Raw genomic sequence first — 22375 nt, forward strand, 5'->3', positions numbered from 1 at the left:
GGAGCGAAGCCGCCGCACGGCGAACGAGCACCCCACGGAGCCGGTGCAGTACCGCACCGTTCCCATCACCGCGGCGGCGGGCGTGCGGGCCGCGCAAGACACCGAAATGGCAGCAGCGAGGCGGACCGTGGAGACCGCCATGTCGTACGGCACAAGGGGGCGCCATATTGTACGGAGCCGGGAGCAGCCGTCCTGTACGGCGCCAACGTGTCGTCACGGGCGCGGGGCGGGCGGTTGGATTTGAACGGGGCGGCGGCGGCCGGGGAGCGGGAGCCGGGGCCAGGGACCCGGAAACCGGGATTCGGGAGCGAGGGGCCCCGAGCGGGAGGTAAGAGCGGCCGAGGGGCCCCTCGGAGGAGGAGGCGGCGCGGGAGCAGCGGCCGCCGTTGCCAGGGGCCGGGGCGGGCGCTGCGGGGAAGGAGCGCGGGAGAAGGCGGGGGGAGAAGGTCGGCGCTGCCCCGGGAGCGGCTGGATGGAAGCGGGGCTGAGGCGGTGCCACCTGCGGTGGGCGCGGAGCGTGTGGGGAACCCCCCGATAAGGGCGGTGCGGATCGATCCGAGGTAATTAATGTCTGGAGAACGTGTTAATGGGGTGTAATTAATGGCAGAGGTGATTAATGCGGGGTTTGTGATCGATAAGGGATTGGCGCCTGGGCTGTGTGGGCGGTAAAGCGAGAGCGCGGGGACAAAAAGAGACGGAAAAAGAGATTATATCGGTTTATCCTAACGGGGAAAAGGCCGAGGAGGGCCGGGATGGGCGGCAGGGATGGACTGAAGTGTTACGGAGCGATTCCCGTGTTCGCAGGGTCAAACGGGGGAATAAAAAGGGGGGTTCTTCATCAGCACCGCGACTCAGCTCCCCGCTCGTCCCTCAAGGACTGTAGAGGACTTTCAAGCAGGATTAGAGAAGAACAGTTAAGGAAGGTGGTTGGGAAGTGAATTTCAGATTAATATCTCCAACAGCAGAGTGATCAGGGCTTTTATAGCTCCAGGCTTATCTCCCACGGCGATCTTCCCTCTCCTTCCCTTCTTTGTGTGTTCAGCCTGACCGAGAGTGGGTTTAGATGGGATATCGGGAAGAAATTGTTCCCTGTATTGGGAAAATTAATTCATGAGGTTTATGTCTAAAAAGGAGACAGAGGAGTCACGTAGCTTTAGTCATGAATAAAGGGAGAGGCCATGGGCCGTTTTCCGTGGGGTCTCTCAAATTGCTGGGGGATGCAGCCCCCTTTTTGTCCTAATTTACCTTTCCCCATTGGCTGAGGTACTTGAGAGATACAGACTTCCTGAATTGCCTAATACAGACCCTCTTCTAATGCGCACCTCCCATCCCCTCCTTTTCTTTGTGTATTTGTTCTTTTTCCCCAAGTCCAGGAATTTAGCAGCACCTCGGATAAGCGACAGTTTGTGTCACTAAGTAACATTCTCCTGTTGCTTAACTCACCTGTTAGTCTGTGGCTTAGGCAGACTCATAGTTCGTAAAAACACATTCCTCTTATTCCTTTCAGGAGGGTTTTAAGAAAATTGAGCCATGTTTTTCTGGTTGTATCTAGAGAAGGAACAAGAAGCAACAGGCACAAGCTGAAATACCAGAAATTCAGTTTAGAGTGAGAGGGAAAATGTTTTGTATGTGTCAGAGCAAACATTGTCTTGGATAAGGTTTGATCTCGTTTATCTCCCAGCATTTACCAGAATCTCACCTTTAAATAAGAGGTCAGATAACCAGTAATACTTAAATTGTTAGTACAGCTGTTTTCTAACATGATATACAATAGGAAATATATGTCTAATGTGAATTTAACAGGAGAACATTGACTTGAGAGGCCTGTTGTACTTCAGAGCATTTCTGTGACTAGAGGAGGATGGAGAGGAAGAAACACAGCATCAAAAGCTAATAGCCAGTTGTGGGTTTACGCAGTTTTCCTACTGATGCTCATTAATGGTTTTGAATTTTGGTGCTGTATTTTATAGGAAAAGCATATCCTTCAGCAATGGACAAGATTTACACAGACCCTAACATGGAAATGTGAGTCGAAACACTCTAAGAATTTTTCTGTGGTATAAATATTGCCTTTTAGAGGCAAAACCTTTTGTAGTGCACTTCAACATGCCTTGAATGAAATGTGTTTTCCTTTATGAAGAAGACCTGGGAGTTCCTTTGGTGTGTGGTGAGGGGTTCATAGTGATGGATTGTCAGGAGATGAACTGACCATGGGGCTGGGGGGGCAGTCTGCTGAGTTTTCCAATGCTTATCCTGGGAACCAGTGCTGAAATGATCAATCTTTTCCAAGCGTGTTGTTTATTTAATTTCACACGTGTAAAAATATTAGAGAAATCAACTTATTAACCTCAAAACCGTGGCAGGACCATTCAGGAAACTTACCTTGGTGCAATTTTTTGCCTTCATACTGATGCCTGGAAATAGAACACAAACTTTTCCAGGCTATATAATGATAATATAAAAGCAAAACTTTACTTGGAAGCCTTCAGGTACATAATGTGGTGAAAAACAGTGCCCCAAATTAGATCCTTGCAATTGATAGCATTGGGCAATTAGAATATGTGGCCAGTATTGTCCAATGAGAGGAGCAGTTGGTTAGGTAATCTCCCTGTAGGGTTCTGCCCTCCTCCCCTACCTTTATTATGCCAGTGATTACGTGGTGTAAAATAAAAATGTCCTTGGAGAAGTAACAGGCAAGAGATAACAACATTTTAGGAATGTGTCAATAAGCGCCTGTTCACTGTGGGAAAGTGCTGGAAGTTACACTGAGTCATTTAACAGTCTACAGAATCACAAATACATGAAGAATGCATAAAAGCTAAAAACCTTAGGCATCAATACCTGTTTCCCTCTTTCCCCTGCAGGGATAACACAGAGCACATCAGAAGGAAGCGACTGTCCTCTGTGAGTAACCTTCAGCATTCCTCAAAATAAAAGTGTGTGAGGGGGGAAAGGAGCCAAGGGAAGCTGACAGAGGAACTTGCTTACTCTTGGAGTTGAAGAAAAGCATTCCAAAAGAGCATGTCAGTCCTGAGAGGATTGACTTGGGCACTGCTGGCTCTTAGAAACTCTCTTCTTGGAGCTGCAGCTGAACTCTCAGCTATTGTATTTTCTTTCAGATTTTAAAGGCTCCACGAAATCCTCTGGATGATTTGGGAAATGGGAATGAAATGACAGAGGTAGGTCTGCCAAGCCCTTTCCTACCAATCCTCCTCAGTGTTTTGCTGATTCAGCTGTGTCACTGTAATATGACAGGTGGTTTTAATGCACCATTTCTGATAATAATATTCAAACATCACTTTTGTTTGGTTTTGTGTTTCTTGGAGAGCTGTGCCTGTCATGGGTAGCAACCTGTTGTGTTTTTTGTTGGCAGGACATCCACATAGAGAGACGCAGGAGGAGCTCACGCAGGGTCAGCTTCGCCAGCACCATCAAGTGAGGGAGCTGCACACCTACATCCCTTCCTCAGCCAAAAAATGCAGGGAATAATCCTTCCCCCTAAAAGTGTCCTCACTGAGTAATCACAAATGACTGCAAGCAGCAGGAAGATTGTTATATTGAGTTGTGTTGAGCCCTGAGAGCCATTATTCATTTTCTTGTCTGAAAAAAAGCCCAGTTCAGTGAAATTGATATAGTTAGGAATTTTTGTTTTCCATTCAATTTCCATTCATACATCATAAATGTCACAATGACGTCTTCCTGAAAATTACAGCTGTATTCAGTACACTTCTGGCTTTTGATATCTCATTTCAGAACATGTATAAAGTATTTAAATTGCTGCTGTTTTTTTTTTTTTTAATTTGCTTTTAGAGATGGTTTTGTGTTTTTAAAAACTGGTGGTTTTGTTTTTAGCTGCAGAGTCTTCCAGCGAGATCTTAAGAACAGCACATCAGAGACAGAAAATACAGGTAAAACTCCTTTTTCTTTTCCTGAGAGGTTTCCCAGACTATTAACAAGATTTTAGCTTGAATTTAAGAAATTAGAATTTTTCCATTTGGGGAAGGAACAACATGGTCAGCTCTTTATCCTGGTCTGGCTGAAAACTCCTCAGTCACAGAGTTCTTACCTTGAGAAGACACATCAAGAGTGAGCACTTCAGAACATTGTTTTCTGTGCACTTCACTCTTGTCTCCTACTGAGTCAGAATTGTGTGGGTTGGGCAAAACCTTTAAGATAATTAAGTACAACTGTGATCATGCTTCTCACATTGTAATGTTATAATTTTCTTATTTCTAGGGTGTTCAGCAGATGAGAAGGATGATACCTTGACTAATCAGTAAGTATCATGTCTGACAGATATTTGTTATTATTCCATGTTTATTACCAAACTTTTTCCTCAGAAAAAGATAAAGTGTTAGTCTGGCCTCAAGCTCTTGTAGATAAAGCACAATGGTGGGATCTGTAAAATTAAAATCACTTGGTGGTAAAATAACAGATAAGACACTGTGTATGTGAGAAGGGGAATTTCACAGAATCATAGATTCAATGAAAAATAAAGAATTAATATTTTCTTGTAATTTGAAAAATTAAAATACTGCTGTATGTTAAACAGTGGTTTGGGACATAATAGATAATTTCATGGGAAAAATAAGATTGTGACTCAAATTAGAATATATTGAAGAGAGATAAGCAGTGTCTGGTATCTGCTGCCCAGACTCACATGAGCTTTTCCACAGAATTCTGTGCAACACAATTCTCTGCCTCTTCAGTTTACAGACCAAGGCTTCCCTTTGAAACTTTTTAACAAACTGTTTCTCAAACCCACCTTTTGTAGGAATGAAGACCCTGGGGCTGTTCCATGTGAGATCACTGGTGAGTTTGAAAACAGATTTAATAGCTAAATGACTCTGTTTATTTAAAACTATTGATTATGTGTGAGAAATTTTAATGTGCCTAGAGCAATATCTCCCTGCCTCTGGGTGGGCTTTGTCCATTGGAGTTGTTTTCAAGGATTCTGTTATGAAAGTCTGGGTGGCCCTTTGAGGTGCTGAAGGGAGGAATAAAAATATTTTTCAGAATATATTTGGGTTTAATTGTATTTATTTACTCAGAGCATTGAGCTTCAGCTCAGTGGATAAAGTAATAGGCAAAAAACACAAAACCTGGAGTATTCCCTTTCTTTCCACAGGGATGAATACTTTGCTTCATGCCCCCATCCAGGCCTTGGGGCAGCAGACTGAGGTATGTGAAGGCTTTAATTTTTTGGTGCTGAAAATACCATGTCCAAAATACATCACAAGAATTCGTGTAGTAAAGATTAAAAATGTCGACTGCCTTTGTAGTCGCATAAAATCTCTCGAAACTGAGTATTCTATATTTTAAAGTGTGTCCTAATCTGATAGTCATTAGAATGCAACATAAATAACTCTTCCTTCTGAAATTCCTTTACAACTTCTCAGTAATGAAGTAGTTCCTCCATTCTTGTCTTCTTTGCAAGCCTTCATGAGCCTCACTTACTTTTTTTACTAATATATGTTTTTAAGGCAAGTATAATAATCACATATTCCTATGATCATAATTATATTTTTGCCTGCTGGCAATATCCAATGTCATCCTTCTTGTTCCAAACCATCTGTGCCCATGTGGGGCATGTAGCAGCTTTTGTGCTTCTCTGTAGCTACCACTGCTCTCAGGTATCCAGGTCTCACCTTCCCTTGCATTGCCCAATTGTTTGGGCAGGCTGCTTCCATGACCCCAAATGCCAGCCAGTGCCCCCAGTGCCAGGTGCATGCTTTCATGCACAGGTAACTCAAATGGTTTGGTTCAAGAGTGAGCCTCCCAGTGCAGGGAGGTTCTTTCAGGACTTTTCAGGTGCTCTGACTCTCAGGAGTCCAAACCAAGTATTTTTGGTGGAGGGCCATGCAAGGGTTTTGCCAGTACCCCAGGATTGCAATCCATAACTGACACCATCGGCCATACATAAGAAGGCTCGTAGTCCTTGGCTCTGGAGTCTGGCAAATGGGTTCTTTTCAGCTGCTTCCCAAACTTCTTTTTTTTTTTTTTTTTCCAGCAAGATCTCAAAACTAAAATGTTACTGCTTCTTTGCTTATTTGTGCTATTTTCTTTGACACCCTGTATCCAGATTGTTCTAAGAATTGTAACAGAATTACACTAGCATTGAGTCACTTACTTTCAGTCTTAATTGCTGGCAGAATGCTTTCCAGGTTTATGTTGTCTCAGGAGTGTGCATGAATTAGCTACCACTGGATGAATATCAGGAACTTTTCATTAATGGCCCTTAAATCTTGTACTGGTCTCTAACTGATAATATTGATGTGTTATATTCTGATTCATATTCTTTCAATATTCTAAAATTTTTTATAAGTCTCTCCAACTTCCCCTTGCCTCAGACTTAATAGGATATTGGTTTTGCTTTACCAGTCTGGCTTTAGGTTTGAGATTAATCCTCACTGATTTGGCCACCTTTGATCATCCAGGCATCTCAATTGCCCATACCAACAGGGTTACAGCATTCTCTTCCTCCTCTGGCGTTTCGTCCAACTCTTCTTAGTCCTGTAACATAAAAATCTTTGCCTTGATGGCTTTTGATTCTGGTGTTTCAATTTGTATTTCCCCATCTTAGAAAGTTACTTGAACATCCAATTTTCCGAATGAATCTCTCCCCAGCAAGGGAATTGAGCATTCAGGAGTATACAGATTGGTGTTTCCCCCACTGTTTTATTAATTTAACTAGTAATTGTTGTAAAAAAGGCCTGTTCTCTTTCCTCCCTGTTGCACCCACAACATTTACAGGTTCTCAGCTAAGTTTTCCTCTGCACATATTCAGTACTGAATAAGTTGTTTCTGTATCAATTTACAAATTTACCTTTTCATTCCCAGCAATAATGTAACCAGGGCTCAGTTTAGGATGATTCCCCTGTTTCCTTTAAGGGGATTTTTCATTTTCACTTAAAGAACTTGGGCTTGATGGCTTGAAGAGCCTGGTTTAGGTTCTTTGTTTGATTTGCCTGGCTTGGGGACACTCCCTATTCCAATCTCCCCTTTCTTTACAAATTGCCAAATAAATTTCAGCTATCAATTACCACAACACAAAGTGCCAAATACATTTCAGACACAATGCATATCACAATGCAAGTTGCCAGGTATACTTCAGCCACTAATTACTACAAATTACTAAAGTATACTTTATACAATTAACCAATTGTTTCTGACTGAGGGAGGTCCTGAGTCCTAATTATGGTTTCAAACACTTTAGCAGCTCTACCCGGATTTTCCCTTTAAACTCCTGCCACCTTTCTCCATTACATTAAATTCACTATTAAAAACAAGGTTACTGGACCATAACTCCCAACCACCTGCTGGAGGGGAGCTATCAGAACTTCCCTGGCATTTCTCCCAATATCTCCTTGCTGCCTTCTAGTGTGTCGCACAATCGGACCAAAATCCTCGTATCCCCTAAAACGTTCTTTCTGTTCCAGTCCACTTTTCCAAGACTCACTTATGTGTCTAACTGTATTCCCTGGTGATTCATGATTCACCTCCTTTATTCTTTGCCACAGAGCAACCATCAGCTCTAAATCATCCTCCTCCTCTTCTTGCCTGCACTTTAGCACCTCTGTCCCATGCTGGACACAAAGCACCACCTCTTCCAGCCCTTTGCCTTTCTTTTCCTTTTCAAGTGTACAAGGAATTTCATCCCACTTACTTTCCATTCTACGAAACAACATTAATTGCTATATATGTTATTCTGCAAGGTTCTGTCCTTAGGCCACATCTCTTGATCTTCCAGAGTATAGAGTGGCCACCACAGACCACAAACTTTTATAAGTTCTCCTTCTTACACAATGGGCATTGAGCAGTTCCTTAGGCCAGTAGTTTTTGGAGACCAAGTGTTGTGATAATGCACCAGGTGTAGACAATTTATCATCTGGTAACAAGTATATTAATTGTACTTGATAAAATATAATGTATCTCATTACAGTTTCCCCCCACAGGTAGAAAACTGTAAGTGCTTTCTGTTAAAGAGACTAAAATCTCCCTTATCAGTGGTAAAAAGTTTTTTGAAACATCCAGCAAAGTGCTCCTGCTTTGGAGCAGGTGGACAATAAGCTGGTGGAAATAAAAGGTGGAAATCACGTTGTAGAGAAATAGAAAGTACTGATCCATAAGCCTCAGTAAGTGGTCTGTGCTTGCCAAGATGTGGCTAGATGTGAAGTGTAAGATGAGACGCATTGTTTCATTAAAAGCCATTTAAATGTTATATTTTTGCATACTTTAGTCATTGTCCTTTCCTCAAATATGTTACTGCTGATCAGGGAGGCCTGAAATTAGCAGGTTGTTTCTTTTTAAAAAAAATACTTATAAAGCTAAAACCTTGGGACTTTACATTAATCAACATTAGCTGGCTTCTGTTTTAAATAGAGTAAACCATTGATCATTTGTTTTAAGTGCCAGTCACTGAATTCTCCTTTTTTTGTTGTTTTTCAGTGGCATGACGTGCACCACACCGATCCAAGGACAGACAGGCAGGACACCACCCTCCTCTTCTCGGAGGAGAATGAGATGGAGATGACAGCCAGTCACACAGCTGTGATCTCACGGAACCTCAGAGCCCACCAGCCCGACAGAGCCGAGAAAATAGACTTCACCTCCTTCCTGGCTAAGTTAAACTCCAGCCAGGGGAAGGCAGAAACCAGCAAGGAATTGAGTTTGCTGTCTGACTCCACAAACCATCCGGGCCCATCTTTGGAACAGAAGGAAGAAGCCACTACTGTGAAAAAAATAGATTTCAATGAATTTCTGCTGAGACTGAAGTCAAACAATCCTGCTGAGAGACCTGACAAGGACAGTGTTTGCTGTGTCCCTTCCCAAGGCTCGGGAGACGTGACACAACTGTCTGGGGAATTTGGCTATTCCCATGAGCCGCTGGACACCTGCAATGTGACAAGAGTGTTTCGAGGCCGAGAAGGTGGGATGGAGATGACAAAATGTGAGGCAGCTGATGTCAAAATTCCATTCCCTGGTGTCAGTGAGGTTCCAGGAGAGCAGTGGGAGTGTGGGGATGTTACTGAGATGTTTGCAGACAAGGGCATGGACGTGACAACCAGTCACACTGCGAAAGTGTCCTTTGCCCTCTCCACTGTCAGGAACCAAAGTCTCAACTTCCAAAAGGATTTCCCACCCACAGAGTTAGATAATTCTGAGTTCAGGAGAGTATCTTATCATTACTTAAATGTTCAGCAGGACACTCAGTTTTGTGCAGACAGAAAAACAGCAAGTGCTGAAGGCAGAGGAGACTCCCTGGTGCTGCAAGCTGGGAAACAGGAGGCCAGGGCATTGTCTGCCATCCAGGGATCTGTTTCGTCTGAGACCATCTTCCGAGGGGACAAAACTGTTGTGTTTTCCAAGTGTGATGACATGGAAATGACTGGGAATTACACAGACATCATCTATGAAGCCAGCAGCACAGAACAGAACAGTTCATGCCATAAAACCTGTGAAAAGCCAGTGAGTACCAACCCTCCACTGGCAGGGAGCAGATCCCTGGCATGTGGCAACATCCCAAAGGGTCTGGCACCTGGAGATAATCCTGCTGTTGGGCCCTATGAAAACAGTGCACTTGAACTGCCTTCAGCCTCAGGTGGACACATGGAAAATGTGTCTCAAGCTTGTGGTCCTGCTGCAGCCAGCACTGGGTTTGGCTCATATACACATTTTGTGGCTGGTGGTGCTCTGAAGAGCATGTTTGATCCCTCTGCAAACCCCCAGCTTGTTTTTTCAGGTGAGAAGACAGTGATATTTGCAGGAGAAGACATGGACTTGGGTAAAAGCTGTGTTAAGGATGGTGGAGAGAATGTTGACAATGAACATCCCACAGCAGTGTTCACCTCCGTCACCTGCAAACCTCATTTCCTGGGTAACAGATCCATGTCTTCCAATGTAACTGAGCAGGAAGAAATGGAAATAACAAGATGCCACACTGTTTTCTTTGATGGTCAAAGCAGTGGGATAGCAGCAGAGCCAAAACAAATGCCCTGTAAAATCATTTCAAGAAAGAACCAGAACAAAAATGTCACTGAGGGTGACATATCTGCATATTCTGTAGATATGGACAAAGAAAATGTTGAAGTGAGGAGTATTGATAGGAGTATTAAAAAGAGCCAGGCTATGGAGAGGAATGCTCAAGCTCTTCAGGTGATAATGATTGATAAGAAGCTTGGAAAAACCAACTTCCAGGCAAGTGGTCTGAGTTCCTGTGCCAAGAGCATGTGTCTGTTACAAGAGCAAAACAAAGAATCCCCCGAGAGTGTTGTCACTAACACCGGTGCATCCCTGTCTTTGCAAAGCCAAGAAGTTGTATCACATCCTCTGGGGAAAAACCCTGCAAGCTTCTCAGATTTCTGCACAAATGACACAACAGGCGTGTTTTTAGGTGATCAAAGCATGGACATAACCAAAGCTCATCCTGCTGCCTTTGAGATTGCTCCTATTAACATGGAGCAAGAATCCAATAATTATAATCAAAACACTGCACTATCCAAGCAGCTGCAAAACCAGCCCTTCCTATTTTCCAGTGGTCATGGTGTGGGTATCATGAGTCAAACTGCAGCAATGGAATGTGGGGACTTTAAAATGAATACCAATAAGCAAATCGTTACTGCTTTGGCTCCAAGCGGTTCATTTACTTTCAGTAACAATCCTGCTCCCTCTGGAATGAGAGGAAATGAACAGTTTGGGACAGTAATAGGAATAAATGCAGATGGCCAAAACTCAGAGAGGCAAGAGAAACCCCAGCCTATGAGGGCAGTAAGCAAAGTATTGCCAACCCGAGGAGACTCTGTCAGACATTTTTCCATGGGTAAAACAGGTTCTTCAAGAGAGGATTTAAAAACTCCTCCCTCAGCGCATGGGCTGCTCCAGAGGGGTGAAGAAGAACCAGTGTGGGCCAGGACATCTGAGGCAGCCAAGGAAAGTTCCCAGTTGTCTGTCTTTGGAGAAAAGTCTGTTGTGTTTCCCCACGGTGAAAACATGGACATGACTGGCAGGTGTGTGGTGATGGATCCAGATTACAGCTTCAGCGTTTTGTCACAAAACAAAGCAGCACCTGGATGCTTTGGTCAAGGTGGAAATGAAACAATGTCCTTGGAAAAAGGGGTCACGACAACAATGCCAGCAGAGTGGGGTGGGCAGGAGGCTGCACATGGCAGAACCATCAGTTTTGCTCCGGCTGAGGATATGGAAATCACCACAACTCACACAGCATGGCACAGACAGCCCATCCCAGCCATTCCTGCTGACAAAACCATTGTGTTTGCCCACAACCCGGAGGACATGGACATCACTGCATCCCACACTGTTGCTGTCAGTAAGAGCACCTGTGGGTTTGAGGCCCAGCAGGTGCCCCACACAAACCCCCAGCAGCCACCACAGCACATGCACGGTGGGTTGGTGCCCTGCAGAGATGAAATGGATTCCTCACAATATGCCACAAAACCTAAGGATAAGCCCAGCATTCCCTCTTCTGCCTCACCAGACTCAGCATTTCCTAGTGAGAAAGGAGTTACCCAGGTCCCCAGTGGCACAACACCACATTTCATTTATTCTGCCCCCCTTCAAGAAAGTACTACAGATGTGGGGGCACCACAGGATCATGGCCTTCCCACAGATAATTCTGTCCCTGTCAGCAGGGAGCAGGATCTCACACCACCAGAAAAACTGCAATCAGAGGGACTATCTTTCGAGTTCCCAAGTAAGGGCCCTGTGAATCACAGGGAAGAAAGTGGCAGTTTGGGATCCTGTGTTGCCTTTCCCATGCAGGGATCAGATCCTTGGAAGGGTCATCCAGATGCCCCTGGTACTCAGAGAAACCAACTAGAGGAAGAGGATTCATCTCAGCCTGGAGATTCAGATTTGGGCTTGGCTGGAGCAAACCTCATTCCAGCTGCTAACAAGGAATCCAAGAAAAATGAGGAGCTGTCAGCTGAAGGGGAGGCACCTCCAAAAGACTTCCAAATAAGCTCTGAACAAGCTAGGCAGCCTTGGGTCAGTGACAGTTCAGGGGATCAGACACAAGCCACTCTTCCACCAGCAGCTTCAGGTATCATAGGTGTTTGTTCAAAACTGATGAGTTTGACAAGGAAATCTGTTTCTGTTTCCAAAACTGCTTCTTCTGACCAGTTGCCCAGTTCCTCAGCTCAGCCAGAGGATACTCTGAGGTTGGGAAAAAACACTGTCAGTGAAGCAAATAACTTCTTTGAGCCCAAAAAGCAGGAGAACTCAGGTGTGGAATCTGGAGCTGATCCCATAGGAATGGTGCCTAAGGATAAATATCCAGGAATAAATATCCCTCTGGGTATATTCCAGCCTAAATTACCAAACAAGAGAAATCGTGTTTCCAGTGCACAGGATATAAATACGAAATCAGACAGTGTAGAAGCCCAAGTTCCAGCAAACACCAGTGAAACCCCAGCTAACAAGTCCAGCAGGCAGAACTTCAGTCCTTTTCAGTTCATAGCAGAAGAATTTCTCCCTGTGTGCCTGGAGGAAATGGATTCCAATGAATCTGTCAGCTCTGAACTCATGGAAAACGCTTGGGATGATAAAAATAAAAAACAAATCCCCCACTCTGAAAAGGATCCATTTGAAGAGACAAAAACTTGCAACATGAAAAGAGCTTTAGGACAAACTGAGGAGGATTCTCAAAGCCCAAAGAAGGCCAAGAGAGATCAACTTGTGGATGCTGGGGCCTCTCAAGACTTGGAGGTGAGCTTGGTCCCCCACTGTAAGGATATGGGAACACCACCAGGGCTTAAGTTTTGGGGGTGTAAGTGGATCTGTTAGTAGATTTTCTTGTTTTTCATAACCACCAGTTTGCTGTCATTTTCCTGTGCGATTCCCTGTGGTTTTCATTGTTTTGCCAAATTAGAAGAATCAGGTTGGTGTGTGCAACAGTCCTATACCAGGCAAAACAGGCAGAATGAGGGATTTGCCAATTTTAAACCATTCTCTGCGTAGTATCCCTTTAATCCTTTCCAAGAACAGCTACAATAAATCACTGATCCAGTTAGGTTGTTTTATATAACTGTATTTATTTTCTAAAAATTTGTTAATATTAGGTGATTTTTGGTGTTGTGCCTCAGGACCAAGAAAAAGCTGATGAAGCTGGAGAACCTCCAAATCTCTCAGCTAAAAGCCCTGGGTGTCCTCATGCCAGCACCAGCAGCTCCCTGGATTCTGTGAAGGCTGACATAGAGTCAACAGGTAAGAGACCATTTGTGATAAGAGTCCCAAGCCTTGTGTTCTTTGCCCTGTAAGGATGTTATTAACCCACCAATACCTCCCCCTTTCTGTTGTGTTTTCCCAGTCCAGCGCAGCAGTCAGGTGGAATCCCAGCTTCTCACGGACAGCATTTGTGAAGAAAATTTATGGGAGGTATGGACAGGGCTGGAAGACAGCAATTTCCTGTCCTAACAGGAAAAAAAACTATGTTTATACACTAGTGAGCATTCTGTCTTGACAAATGAACTTACCAGTATGTTTTTCCTCAAATGTACAGAAATTTCAGAGTGGTGCTATCACGGTTGGGGAGTTTTTTACTCTTCTTCAAGTCCATGTTGTGATTCAGAAGCCCCGGCACAGCCAGCTTCCAGCCAGTGTGAGTGGAACAATATAATTGACCTTAAATAATACTCCTTTGTTGGTTTGGGTTTTAATTTTTAGCAACTCAGACATCTTTAAACGAAAACCAGAACAGATTTCCATTTCCTCACCAAATACCATATATTCAGGATAACTGTTATTGGATAAATACGCTAATTCTTGCTTTTTAAATTTGTTTTAAGGACAATAAATTTGAAAGAATTAGAAGCTCAGTCTGACCTTTTCACTTTATCTTCTCACTGTATCTGTCAGCCACCACTGCCTGCAGCTACTCTGAGCTCCTCCTGCCTGTTCTACTCTCTCCTTTAGAAATGATTCACTATGATATTGCTACTCTTTTATTTCCTCACCTGAAGAAAGGGGAAGAAATAAAGAACAGAAGTCTGCCTTCTAAATCCTTTCCATTTTTTATTGAAAATACTCTCCTAGCTTAGTTACAGTTTACTTTACAAATTTATTCATACTGAGTTGTATCTAAGTAATTCATCAGGCTTAATAACACTGCTACTGTGGGCTAGTGACTGATAAAAAACAGACACCACCCCCACAAAAGCCCCTGAAAACTTTCTCTGAAGGAGTGGAAATACTTAATGTCAGCTATTTATGAGCTTTACTATACAGGCAGCTTGCTGAAATACCCCCCTCATATTTATTTGAGGAATAAAGCTCCTAAGGCTTCCCTAAGATTTGGGGGCTTTAATTCTGAATTAAGCATAACTTTGAATTAAGCATTGTTTTGTTGAGGATCACTCTTTTATCTGCATAACATATACATATTTTCAAGTCTTCATCTAAAAGGGAGACCTCTTTCAGTAATATTTAATTTCAATTTTTTGAGCTCTAATGGTGAGGCACATATCCCAAAAGGAAGCCTGTCCTCTGGTGTGAGGAAACACAAGGCGTGAAAGCAGAATTGAAATGACTGGAAGTTACTATTTCTGAAAAATATGGAATTTTTTTTTTCTTCCTACTTTTCCCTGTGTTTTTCCTCAGTGTGCAGTCAGTGCACCTCCCACTGCAGAAGATCTCATCTACAGCCAGTACGTTCACCGGCCCAAGCTGAGGATTTACGAGGAGGATTGCCAGGACCTGTCTCGGAAAATAGTGGAGTGAGTGGTTTTCCAGTCACACAGTTTATCAGTAATTCCATTTTTTCAGCTCTGGGTGCATGGGGATAGCCTGAAGAAAGTTAGTACATTACATACAGGAAAAACTACAGTTAGTAGTTTATTACAGATTTAGAAATGAATTGTGTAAATATTACCCTGCTGCTTTATGTGGCCAATGAAATTGCTACAAGACTTTAAACTTTTTTTCCCCCATATTTCAGGTTAAAACCACATGTGACTGTCCTGGATCAGCCCCTGGTGAACGTGATCAGGAGTTTGTGGGAAGTAATGAGAACCTGCACTGATGAAGAGGTAATGCTGCATGGAGAGAATGTTTGCGTGTAATGAAGAAGTGAGGTTAATTTATTTATTCACATCAAATAAGAACCAGAATGGTCACAAGATAACAGCAGGTGAAACAAGGCAAAATATTTTCTCAATGGAAAACTGCTGAGAACTTCCAGCATGTCAGGAGAATGGAAGGAAATGTGTCCTTTGAAATACATTAAAGGGGAAAGAAATTACCACAGTTACTGCATAGAAAACCCAGAAAATTTATAAAAGTATCCCACAAGAATTGAGAAGGTGGATTGAGAGATTTTGTTTTCTATGGTTTTGATGCTCAGAATAAAGATCTATTCCTTGAAAATAAAGAGTCTAAATTGTTTAGAGACATGGTATTTTTCATAATTCATCGTTAGTTTGGCACAGGGATGTTGCTGAGGTTGGGTGCTGAGCTAGAGTCAGGAAGGATTATATTTCCATTCACTTTCTTGTCTGGATTTCCCATTCATCACAGTTGAGTAAGTTTGGAGCAGAACTGAACAAGATGAAATCCTGTTTCACCAAGGAGGCTAAAATCTTGTCTCACAATGAAAAGGAGGCATTGTACAGGAAACTGCTGCAGAGTGCTGAGGTAAGGAGCCACAGGGCTGCAGACATTTACCTTTAAAAATCACTCCTACCACATTTTTTGTCTTTAAAGGTGTAGGAGCTTAATTATTATAGTGTGTACTCTTATGGAAGTTTCTTTCTTATAAATACATTTCCCTTTTATTTATATGCAAATATAACACTGGGACAGTGACATTCTTGCAGTTACACTGTAGGAACCTTCTGCCTCAGAGTTTTGGTGATTAGCAGAGCGAAAAATGGGAGTATTAAAGGAAACACCATCAAAAATGAGCTCTTTATACTGTAACAATACCAGTGTTAGTAAGTAGGTAAGTAGTAGTAGCAAATATTTAGGAAGAAATTCTTCCCTGTGAGGGTGCTGAGGCCCTGTCACAGGTTTGCCCAGAGAAGCTGTGGCTGTCCCTGGATCCTTGGAAGTGTCCAAGGCCAGTTTGGATGGAGATGTAGCAAGCTGGGCTAGTGGAAGGTGTCCATGCCCATGGCAGGGGGTTGGAATTGGATTCTCTTTAAAATCCTTTCCAATCTAAACCATTCAGGAGTTCTCTAAGTAACAAGGAAGAGCAGAAGTAATGCATTGTGACAGGGATCAAAGATGTGAATATATTAAAGCTCTAGATTCAGTGAGCATTTAGTAATTTCTTATTATTGGCTACTCCCCCACGGTTTGTCAGTTGCCTCTCCCCTCTAATGATGACAAATTTCACTAGCTGCTTTAATTAATCAGCAAGCAAAGAGCCCTGTGGTGATCCCAGAAGAAAATTCAGCTTTTAAAATAATATCATTGACTCAAGTACAATTTTCCCATCTTAGGAGCAATGCAGAAAGCTCCAATCAAGGATGGAAAAGGTGGATGAATGGATGAAGGAGGCAGAGAGCTCCGTGGTTGCTCTGGAATCAGGTGTGTGTTTCCAAAGAGGTGGCCAATATGCTGCTTTCTCTTTTTTTCTGCAGAGCTGCTGTTTAAAAGGTCAGTTCAGGATTCTGTGTTTGTGGTTGTTTGATACAAGCTGCACTCAGAACTTGACATTACTCTGTAATCATGCTCTGTAGTTTCAGATGCCTTGAGTAGAAATCAATGCCTTCAATGCCTTAAGTAGAAATCCAGTTGCACAGTAGCAGCTCTAAAATAGTGCAATAAAACAAGGCTTGCTTGTTTTTATCACTTTTGAGGTTTTTGGTAGATATTTTTCCATGTGTTTGTATTTTTTTTTTTTAGTTAACTTTGAAGTGCTGAGATTTCTAGAGCACACAAACAAACAAAAGTAACTCTAAGTCTTCAATCTGGAAGTTCTGCACAGACCTGACACTTCTTTCCCACAGATTCTTTTTGGGATGAAGAGGAAGCTGGCTGCAGTGCTGGAACAGCAGGAGGGCAGAACATACAGAAAGGTGATGGAACCAGCTGCAATGCACTTTTTGTCTGGTGTTTTAGAACCTGGGTGGTGGTGATAGTCAACCCCCACCCTGATGCATTAACTCTGAGAGGGATGCAGACGCTGCTGCTGTCTTTCCTGCATTGCACATAGCTAATTACATAGGTGTTAAAGAATGAAAAGGACTGGTTTTTCCCTGGAAAAAGGGAATTTAGAACTTTCTACCTGAAGAGTGTGTGCTGGTTGTCATATTCAGCACTTTATTATCCAGTAATTATAACCTTTAACTCCATAAGAACAGTGAGTGCACAGCAAATTAGGGCTGCCTGTGCTGCTCTTTTCTCTCATTTTTTCCTTTTTTCTCCTTTCTTCTCTTTGCTTTAGAATTGCAAAGCATCACAGCCCAAGAAGAGGAACTTCTGAGGTAAGATGTCAATGAGGGATTTAAGAAGCAGGTGCAAACTCAGATTTTAGAGGCTTGGTCTGTTTTTTAAACACTGTACCACATCCCATGAGATTGGTTTATCCTTGCAGAGAACTGTCAGAGATGGATGCTGAGGATGAGCTTGATTTGGCTGAGATGGAGAAGCTCAAGAACACTGAAATGGCCTGCCTGGAAATCCTGAAGAAATACGAGTAAGGGAAACACCTCCAGGTTTTATTTTTTAATAACTGCTTCTGAGGGCTCATATTTGTACAGGAATCTGTTTGGGTTTGGTTTTCCTTGTTATTTGATGTGGGAATTCTTGGAATGCCCATCTCCTTGCAGCCTAAGGTAGGCAATAAAGCCTTGGCAAACTTCCATTCCATTAGCAGCTTTGCAGTGGTACTCTGTGTTCAGAGTTTCTACATCCAACTCTCCTTCAATGACCAAATTAACATTTATATAAAATTTATAGTAATATGCTTGCATTCCCAAGAGATTCTTATATTGTGTTGGAATGACAGGCTCTCTTTGGCTTTGGAAAATTTCATTGTACTATGATGTGCTAAGAGCTGCAAGAGCATTTAATACTCTGATGTTTGTCCCTCAGAAGTTGTTTGGGTCGGTTGGTTTAAACTTGGGGTCATGGTGGTTTGTTTTTTTTTTTTTTTTTTTTCCCATTTTCAGCTTCACTGAGTGGGAGTTGATGGAATGGAGTGAGCAGCAAGCTGTCTTTAATTTTCTTTATGATTCTGTGACGCTCACAGTTGTGTTTGGACCCCCAATAGGTGAGTCACAAAATAGGTAGATTTGTGTTTTATGAATTTGCAATGTTAAGAGAACAGAAACCTAAAATGCCCATATTTGTAAAGATGTGCTGAAAGGAAGTAGGAAATAGAAAACACACCACAGTGTGTAAGCTGAGAGAAGTGACTTTGAATATGTTTTTCATATGAAAATTCAAAAATGTCTATAATGCATGGCTGTTTCTGAAGATGAAGAGCTATAACTCCAGAACTAAGCATGGAAATAACTGGGGGGTTTTCCACCCTTCTTTCTCAGATGATGAGTTTTTTGCTGCACGTCCTTCCAGAAGCATCGTTAGCCTGGACTTTGAATCTTTCCTGGATGGTGAGATTTTTGAATACTGTGAAAGTAGGAACCCTGCTAATCTTTTGTTGGGAAGATTAAATGTGTGCTTGATCTTCTAATGCTTTATGAAATGGCTTTTCAAAGATTTCTGGTTTTCTTTTGTGTTGCAGAGGAACAAGCTCCACCCTCCTCATGTTTAGTCCAAAAACTCATCTTCCAGTTTATTGAAAGTCGGGGATGCTGGCAGAAAAAGTATCCCAAACTATGCTACTTGCCCCAGGTAACATTTCAGGGAAACTTAAAAGACTCTGGGGAAAAAAAAAAATCCAATTATTATTTTCTGCAACAGAGAAAACAGAGCTGAGCTGAGAACCAAAGCGCCTCAATGAAAGCTTCAGGAATGCACACCAAAATCTGCTTCAGGAATATTGTGAGGTGTCAGGGGAAATATCTGTCTCTGAAGGCAGGAGTCCTAAAAGCTGAAGTTTATTTAAAAAACATTTTTTGCCTTAAAAAAAAAAGCTGAAGATCATTTTGCCTCCTAAAGAATGTAGGTTTAAATTGCCAAGCCAAATTTTTGTGTTGCTGCGTGGCTGTTGGCAAAACTGAAAGGACAAATTTAAAGCAAAAAATGTACATTTGTTTTGCTTGTACAATTTCATTTTTCCATCCAAACTGAGGTAGCAGTTAAACCATGTTTAGTTTTTGTACTTTCTATGATAAGCTGTGTGTTCAGGCATCACATAGTCACCCCCTGAGTGCTGATGTTGTTTTTCTGATTGCCCCCTCCCAGGCTCTCTTTGACATCTCGTTGGTGGTGAATCGCTGCAAAATCTTGGGAGAGGAGTTGGAATTTCTGCAGAGGTGGGGTGCAAAATTCCAGCTCCTGGAGACAGATATCAAGGACACAGAGTGAGTAAATTCAGAAAATCATGATGGGATTGTTGGGGTGTCCTGTGCAGGGCCAGGAGCTGGACTTTGATGATCCTTGTGTGGGTCCTTTCTGACTCGGGATGTTCCCTGATTCAATAACATGGAGTTCACAGTGGCCTTAAGAGGGAGTTTCTAGATAAGCAGAAGCAAAACACTGAAATAGTTTCAATTTGCTTTTCTTAAAAGTGACATTTCGTGCAGCTGTTTTTAAGAACAATATAATTTATTTTCATACAATTGCACTGCAGTATCCCAGTGCATGGAAATTAGGCTGTTCATGGATTCATTGATTTTATGACTATCAGACAGCATTGCTGTTTTCCTTGTTGACTTGCCTTTCTTAAATATTGAGGCCAAATTGTAATAATACAAAGGAAACAGAGACAAGAGTTTACCTGTAGCTTAGGGCTTTGTTTCCTTTAATCTTGTGTTTGCCTCATCCAAGCAGAATCAGTCATGGAAGGAGGGATGCACTGAAACTGAAGTTTACTTTCTTTACTTTCCATTTTCCCTTGCTACTTCCCAATTTTGTGGCATGTCCCAGTGGTACAGCACAAATACAATTTCACCTCATCCTTCCATTACTGAGGCATATCTTTAATTAAGAAGTGCCCAGTTATGAACTTGCTCTGCCCACCTTGGTGCTGTTTCAGAGGTTATTCTAATTTTGTAGTTCCCTTTGCAGGAGTGTCAAAAACCCCATGGAGCTGGAGTAAAGTCTACTTAAAGCATTAGAAAACATTAACTGCCCGGGAATGTTTCATGTTTTTAGTCTCTATTCTCCCATAATTTCTGGATGGTTCTGTGAATTATGTGTGCATTAACTTTTTCTGTGGGGAAGTTGGGAGTTTGCACTATGAAGTGTTGATAAGGTGTGAAGGGCCTTTTTTATCTTATTCCTGAAGTTCCTGTGGGTCTGTGCTGGAACTCTTTAGAAGTTACTGTTCTTCTTGCATCAGTGACATCACTTATTTCTACTCCTGGCACTAATTCCAAGGTGAAAGCAGCCCATTTGACTGCTCTGCATGGATCTTTGTGTTTATTTCCACAGGGTGAAGCTTCTGTTCTCCTCTTCAGTGGCTTTTGCAAAGTTTGAGTTGACTCTGGCTCTCTCTCATGATTACCCATCTGCTGTACTTCCCTTCAGGGTCCAAACCCACATTGGGAATATCGGGTGAGCTGGCAAAGCACTGCTGCATGTGACTCCATCCCAAAGTTGGGATGGGGGATTGAACACTCAGGATCCTCTCCAACACATGTGATAATTTTATCTTCCCCAGGGAGAAGGAAATTGCTGCTGTTCTCTGCAGAGTTCCAGCTGGTCACCACTATCTGCAGAGAACAGTCATCTCGATCCATCAGAATCTGCTCCAGGGTCCCAGATGATCTGCTGGATCCACAGGCAGGACTGAAGCAGTCAAAAATGAGTAGTCTGCGAGTTTAGTCTTATGAGAATTCCAGCTGTGTCTCCCTGAAATGGGAATGCTGTCACCCACTCAGCTCTAGTATTCCTGCCTATTCAGTATCCTTGTGGCTTAGACCAAGTAGAACACTTGGTGTAGGCCACAAGTTTTACAAAGGCAAGGGTGTCTAAAGAGGAGAAGAAGGAAATTCCTGGATCCCTTCTAAGTTCAAGGTGCCTTTTATCTTCTGCCACTCACTGGTGGTCATTCCTGGCACAGATAGTCATGGCTGGATAGTCATTCCAAGCATGGATATTCTTCTGCCATAGCCCATTAATTTTGTCATTTACAGAGCTCTTGGACAAAACAATGATGAGTGTTCTCTAAATTATTACAACTGGAATTTACCTTTGCTGTCATTATTTCACTACCACGTACAATTTAACAGATCCCACCACGTCTGGTGTTTATCCATTGCCTGGCACCCCTCCCAGGCCAGACACTATATCCCTGCATCTGATTAATTAACCAATTAATCCGTAGCAATTAACTCCAGTCACCAAAGTCAGAAATATTTTTGGAATTAAGGCTAAAAATCCCTGTGCTTGCCCACAGGCTTTGGGATGCAACAGCCTCAAAGCCATCACTGTGATTCCCTGGCAGAAGTTAGTTCTGACATTGTCCCAGTTTGGAATGCCATGGAATTTTAGTGAGGAGACTCAACTCCTTAAACTTGGGAGTATCTGTGAGCTCTAGCTTGATTTTGTGTATAATTTTGTGTATTATGTGGGTCTTGCTGTTGGAACTGATCTCACCCTGTGTTGCCGAGTCAAAGCACCAACCCTCGCTCAGCTCTCAGTTCTGCAGCTGCAAATATTTGTACCCTGTAAAATATGTTGAATTTAAAAATGTTTTCCTGTATTTTAGAGTTTATATATTTTTGTCTTTTTTACAAAGTTTGTGTTTGTTTGAAAAGTGGAAGTTTAATAAAGATTAGCTTTATCACTTTTCCTGTTTCAAACTGGGATTATGGGCTGCTCTATTTAAACTGGTGATTGAAAATTCAAAATATTGAAATAATTTTGTTAAATATGTGGGAAGATTTTTCATAATATCATTTTTCCTTGGCTTTTCTAGTGTTACTTTTCTATATTCTGTCTTTTCAAAAGAATTAATTGTATTTTAATTAGGAAGATAGCACCCAAATCATTCTCAACTTAGGTACTATACGTAGAATTTTGAATTTCCCCAGGCCATTCTCTGTGCATCAGTAACTAGCAGAGAGTGCTGTGGCAGCTCTCCAGCAGCATTATCCACCTTTTTTTTTTTTTGTCTTTTGGCTGTTTTTTTTTTTTTCTTTTCTTTCAGTGGGTTTACACACTGAAGCATCAATAACTATATAAAGACTCAAGTGAGTTTTTGGTGAAGTTTATTATATTGCTCCGAATATTGAATCAAGGCAGCAGGTAAAGCCAAGTGTGGCTTTCCACACATTTGTAGTAGGAA

At 42.3% G+C, this 22375-nt stretch overlaps 1 protein-coding gene across 1 annotated transcript; it reads left to right on the forward strand.

The window, feature by feature from the left end:
• Positions 1-30: 30 nt before the first annotated feature.
• KNL1 (kinetochore scaffold 1) lies at positions 31-21877 on the forward strand. The gene is given in 27 exon segments (XM_053979943.1): positions 31-191; positions 194-328; positions 1971-2025; positions 2865-2904; positions 3120-3179; positions 3374-3435; positions 3853-3908; positions 4237-4276; positions 4775-4812; positions 5129-5181; positions 8449-12723; positions 13077-13221; positions 13325-13392; positions 13517-13615; positions 14614-14729; positions 14951-15041; positions 15529-15645; positions 16455-16542; positions 16965-17033; positions 17402-17441; positions 17552-17653; positions 18129-18229; positions 18504-18572; positions 18704-18813; positions 19327-19445; positions 20518-20640; positions 20747-21877. Coding segments are annotated over 27 exon segments (6462 nt in total). The 5' UTR covers positions 31-106; the 3' UTR covers positions 20853-21877.
• Positions 21878-22375: the final 498 nt, after the last annotated feature.

The sequence above is a fragment of the Vidua macroura genome, chromosome 6 (assembly GCF_024509145.1).
Source record: "Vidua macroura isolate BioBank_ID:100142 chromosome 6, ASM2450914v1, whole genome shotgun sequence".
NCBI classification, from domain to species: Eukaryota; Metazoa; Chordata; class Aves; order Passeriformes; family Viduidae; genus Vidua; species Vidua macroura.